Source organism: Colobus angolensis, unplaced genomic scaffold, assembly GCF_000951035.1.
Source record: "Colobus angolensis palliatus isolate OR3802 unplaced genomic scaffold, Cang.pa_1.0 Scaffold453, whole genome shotgun sequence".
Classification (NCBI taxonomy): Eukaryota; Metazoa; Chordata; class Mammalia; order Primates; family Cercopithecidae; genus Colobus; species Colobus angolensis.
Genome location: NW_012117966.1, coordinates 249087 through 254741, shown reverse-complemented (window position 1 = coordinate 254741; position 5655 = coordinate 249087). Strand labels below are relative to the sequence as shown.

The window sequence follows — 5655 nt, the reverse complement described above, 5'->3', positions numbered from 1 at the left end:
CCGTGTTAGCTAGGATGGTCTCGATCTCCTGACCCGGCCTAAAGGGCTTTTAAATGTGTCTGACTGCCAGGCACGGTGGCTCACACCTGTAATCCCAGCACTCTGGGAGGCCGAGGAAGGTGGATCACCTGAGGTCGGGAGTTCGAGACCAGCCTGACCAACGTGGAGAAACCCTGTCTCTATTAAAAATACAAAATTAGCTGGGCGTGGTGGCGCATGCCTGTAATCCCAGTTACTCGAGAGGCTGAGTCAGGCGAATCGCTTGAACCTGGGAGGCAGAGATTTCGGTGAGCCGAGATCGCGCCATAGCACTCCAGCCTAGGCAACAAGAGTGAAACTCTGTCTGGAAAAAGCAAAACAAAACAAAAAAACAGTGTCTGGCTGCCCAAAGGGCCCCATCACCGGACGAGTCCAGCCCCACCCAGCTTGGCGCGGCAGGCGCGTCTATGGCGCCACCTGGCGGTCGCCTGGAGCCCTACAACCCAACCAACCAGGTAGGGGAGATGGTGCGAGGGCGGGCGCGCGGGCTGCTGGGGTCTAGGATGCGGCTGTCCCTGCTCCAGCTCTTAGGAGGGAACAGACCCAGGGCCACCCCGCCGCATCGTTTGTTCCGGCTTCCCTAAGGAAGGCAATTTGGGGATGGACCCTGCAGGATGCTGTTACTTCGCCTTCGGTCCAGCACCCTACTTATCCCAGGTGCAGGGGCCAGAGCGCGGTTCTTGCCCTGAATTAGGTGAAGTAGGTGGACAGCGCGCAGCCTGCCAGTAATTCCAGCAAGCCTCATTCTTGGGACTGTTATGCCCATTGTATGCGTGGGAAAATTGAGGCTGAGCTTTTAGATTAGGGCTGAGGCCGCTGCTCGGGTCCAGCGCTTTCACCTTCACTCCAGTCTGCCCCAGCCTGGGGTGGAGAGCTGCCCGCTCCCTCTCTCCCAACACACACATGTCCCATCAGCCACCAGGGAAGGGATCACTCTGGAGGGCCTGTTTTATCTCCGCGGACCCACTCCCGTCTGCTGGGTGAAAGATTCCCTTTATTTAGAAGAAGGGAGTCAGTCCCGGAGAGGGCCAGGACTGGGCTGAGTCACTCCGGGGCCCGGACAGGGCCAACCCTGCCTGCTCCAAACCAAAACCCTAGAGCCCCGTTTTGAGAGCAGAGTCAGCCTCCACCCCACCCTCACCCTAAAATCAGTCTCAGGGACCGGGGTTCCGAGAGGATGGGGCCGTCCCACCCTAAGTCTTCTAGCATCACCCCCGTCTCGTCGCCGCTGCTGCCTGCAGATGTCTGGGCGGAGGGGAGGACGCGAGAGTGGGCGAGCTCCGCGGTCCGCAGGAGCTGGGAGGAGGGGCTTGAGCGCGGGCAATGCCCCCTCCCTCAGCCCATCTGGAGCAAGCCTCGCCCCCACCCCAACTCCCAGGAATTCTGCTGAGTCACTTCCGAAGCCGCAGCTGCAGCCTTGGGAACAATACGAGTCATTCAATTCACTAGGCAGCGGCCCAGCGCTCACCTGGGGGACCTGGCCACGGTCTCTTGTTAGAAGCCTTTTCATGGCCAACGCGGCTAGCCCCACCTCACCCCTATCCTCTGCCCCGGCCACACCCTGGACCAAGCGAGCTCCCACCTCAGGGCCTTTGCAGTAAGCTGTGTTGGCTGCCTGGTACCTCCTTCCTGCGGGGCACCTGTAGCCTGGACATCCTCCCACCCTCACTGCCAAGGTCCCTGCTTCAGCTGGGGCTGCGTCAGGGAAGAGCGAGCGGGCATCTGCAAGCCTGATCCGCAGGAGACTAGGATGGGCACTTAGATTGGCAACGATGTCCAGGTACAAACTGCAGACCTGGAGCGCTCACATGCGTGTGGTACTAGGGGACAGGTGTGTGCCCAGGTCTGTGTGACCGTGCGCGGGACTGCTCGTGGGCAGCGTGGGGATAGGGACACCGATTGTGCCTTTCGCAATTTCCCTGCTGACCTGGATGTCGGCCACAGAACTATTGTGTGCCAGCTCCGATCCCATCCATCATAGTGGGCCTGTGACTCCGGCATGGGGGCTGCAAACTACATTACCCAGAATCCATGACTGCCAGCTTCCTGCTAGGCTGGACCAATAGGAAGTACCAGGGTTGCAAGCTTTCAGGGGCGTGGATGCGATTAGCATTTGATGACACTTAGGGACCCCTTCTCAGAATCAAGGTTAAAAAAAAATTGTAGTAAGCCGGGCGCGGTGGCTCAAGCCTGTAATCCCAGCACTTTGGGAGGCCGAGACGGGCGGATCACGGGGTCAGGAGATCGAGACCATCCTGGCTAACAAGGTGAAACCCCGTCTCTACTAAAAAATACAAAAAACTAGCCGGGCGAGGTGGCGGGCGCCTGTAGTCCTAGCTACTCGGGAGGCTGAGGCAGGAGAATGGCGTGAACCTGGGAGGCGGAGCTTGCAGTGAGTCGAGATGGTGCCACTGCACTCCAGCCTGGGTGACAGAGTGAGACTCCATCTCAAAAAAAAAAAAAAAAAGTGACATTCTTTTATTACTATCCGCAGGTGGGATCTGCATGAGGTGGTTGGTGTGCTGGGCTCAGGGGATGCGTGGGCTGTGGAGATGATGACAGAAAAGTTGGAAGAAAAGGGGATGGGTTTGAAGGCCAGGCCCAAGGGGTCCTCAGCTCCGCTTCTAGGAAGGGACAGCCTTGAGGAAGGAGTCATGGCAAGCCATAGCTAGGCCACCAATCAGATTAAGAAATTCTGAGAAATCTAGCTGCCCATCATTGTTGGTGTCCAGTTTCTTCATTATGCGGTCAAGGACACCGGGGTCCTTCTGGTTCTTTGTGAAGGCAGCCAATTCTGTATTCATGAAGCTTAGGAACTCCATTTTGGAGAGACTGCAGTTATAACCACCCTTTCCCGCATACCTCTGGAAAAGAGCAATCAGGGACTCGATGCTCAGTCTCTGTAGGGCTGGAGATTTTTGCACTGTTGGAGCTGAGCCAGGCGCGGGAGCCTTAATCAAAATTTCCTGGCTGGCTGCAATGCCTCACACCTGTAATCTCAGCACTTTGAGAGGCCGAGGTAAAAGGATCGCTTGAGCCCAGGAATCTGAGACCATCCTGGAAAACATGACAAGACCCTGTCTTATGGCTGGGGGTGGTAGCTCACCCCTGTAATCCCAGCACTTTGGGAGGCGAGGTGAGTGGATTGCCTGAGCTCGGGAGTTCGAGACCAGCCCGGCCAACATGGTGAAAACCCGTCTTTACTAAAAATACAAAAAATTAGCTGGGCGTGGTGGTGGGCGCCTGTAGTCCCAGCTACTTGGGAGGCTGAGGCAGGAGAATCGCTTAAACTCGGGAGGCAGAGGTTGTGGTGAGCCGATATCATGCCACTGTATTCCAGTCTGGGTGACAGAGTGAGACTCCGTTTCAAAAGAGAGAGAGAAAAAAGAAGACCCTGTCTCTTATTTAATTTAAATTTATTAATTTATGTATGTTTTGGGGACACAGTTTCACTCTGTTTCCCAGGCTGGAGTGCAGTGATACAATCGTAGCTCACTGCAGCCTCAGCCTCCTGGCTTCAAGCAGCCCTGCATCAACCTCGCAAACTACTGGTATTACCAGCGTGAGCCACCACACCCAGCCCGCAGGCTCCTGTTAATGGAAATTGCTTCCTTTGCCATGCTTTAGCAGTACACTATAAGCTATTTCCTCCCAGGCTAGCCTCGGAAATCTGAAATCTGCATTTAGGTAAGGGGTGGAGGTCACAGCAGAGGGGGAACCTGCAGGACAGGGCATTACCGTGATCGGGTCTTCCAGTCAGGGAAAGCTGGATTCCTCAGAAGCAGGATGAGGTGCCGGCTCTCAGCTTTGTCCGCCTCCACCCAGAGCCACCCAGATGTGGAGACTCGGGGTGCCCAGTTGCACAGGAATGACGATGCGGCAGGCTGAGGGGTGGCGGGGTGTGCGATTGTGTGCTTGCATGCTGTCTGTGTCTCCTGGGCTGCTTGGGGACAGGCTTGGATCCCAAGGAAACTCCCCAGCTTGGCGACTTGTTGGCCACAACCCTGGGCAAGTGCCATCGCCCCCCTAGACCTCAGTTTCCTCATCTGTGTTTTATTGTTGTTGTTGTTTGAGACAGAGTCTCGCTCTGTCACCCAGGCTGGAGTGCAATGGCGCAATCTCTGCTCACTGCACCCTCCATCATCACCCAGGTTCCAGCGATTCTCCTGCCTCAGCCTCCCGAGTAGCTGGGATTACAGGCGCCTGCCACCAACTGGGCTAATTTTTGTAATTTTACTAGAGATGAAGTTTCACCGTGTTGGCCAGGCTGGTCTCGAACTCCTGATCTCAGGTGATCCACCCGCTTCAGCCTCCCAAAGTGCTGGGATTACAGGCATGAGCCACCATGCCCCGCCAGTTTCATCTGTGTAAAGGGGAAAGCAGTACCTCCCAGGGTCCCTGTACCATTTAGTGGGTGGGCGATGGCAGAGCCCTGAGGCAGCTGAGGATGCTTTCCACGGCCACTTGTCCATCAAAGCCTGGGGGGACGCCACCCCAGCCTGGTGGGGGGGGTGAGGGATGATTGGGATGGGGATGCCCATGGTGGGCGGGGCATCCGGTGGGGATATCACAGGTCCGTCTCTCCGGGGATGACGGCAAAGAAGGTCCCCACTAGGTGGCACCCAAGAGCAGTCTCCGTCTAGCCAGTCCTGGCGGCAGTCCCAACCCTCCAGCTGTCATTGGCTTCTCTGCACCCTGGCCCTTCCCCAGAAATGAGGCCCTTCCCTCCACCCCTCATTCCTGCCCATTCCCGGCAGCTGCTTCCTACCCCCTGGTGAGGGCTTGCAAGTCCCCCCAGTCATATGTCTGTCAATCTCTCTCTTTTTATCTACCTGGGTCCCAACTCCTCCTGACTGCTCTTCTCAGCTGGTCACCTTGGTCAAGTTGCTTGACTTGCTGTACTTGGGAGTCTTTTGTTCTTTTGGAGACGGGACGGGGTCTCACTGTGTTGCCCAGGCTGGAAGCGTGGTGGCACAGTCACCACTCCCTGCAACCTCGACCTCCTGGACTCAAGTGATCCTCCTGTCTTAGCCTCCCTAGTAGCTGGGACTACAGATGTGCACCACCATGCCTGGCTAATTTTTTTTTTTTGAGATGGAGTCTCGCTCTGTCGCCCAGGCTGGAGTGCAGTGGCATGATCTTGGTTCACCACAACCTCATTCTCCCGGGTTCCAGTGATTCTCCTGCCTCAGCCTCCCGAATAGCTGGGATTACAGGTGCAGGCCACCACACCCAGCTAGTGTTTTGTATTTTTAGTAGAGGCGAATTTCGTCATGTTGGCCATTCTGGTGTCAAACTCCTGACCTCAAGTGATCCACCTGCCTCCTATTTTCTTTCTTTAATGAGGATCATGTCAGTGTGGCAGAGGGGACTCAGGTACAGGCTGATCCAGCCACAAGCTCCATATTTTGGTGGCACATCCTGGGGGCTTAGTTTACACACATGAGTAGAGCAACCAGAATTTCTTCTTAAACCTTTACATCAGCATACTCTTGGCATTTTATTTATTTGTTTATTTTTTGGAGATGGAGTCTTGCTCTGTTGCCCAGGCTGGAGTGCAGTGGTGCAATCTTGGCTCACTGCAGCCTCTGCCTCCCGGTTTCAAGCGATTCTCCT

At 55.9% G+C, this 5655-nt stretch overlaps 1 protein-coding gene across 1 annotated transcript in view; it reads right to left on the bottom strand.

Annotated features, from left to right (window-relative positions):
- Positions 1-2500: 2500 nt before the first annotated feature.
- LOC105523206 overlaps positions 2501-5655 on the bottom strand; it is an 11368-nt gene continuing 8213 nt past the window's right edge. Inside the window, 3 exon segments of the mRNA XM_011957987.1 lie at positions 2501-2931; positions 2933-2971; positions 3778-3923. Of these exon segments, the coding sequence (XP_011813377.1) occupies positions 2664-2931; positions 2933-2971; positions 3778-3923 (453 nt within the window). The 3' untranslated portion in view covers positions 2501-2663.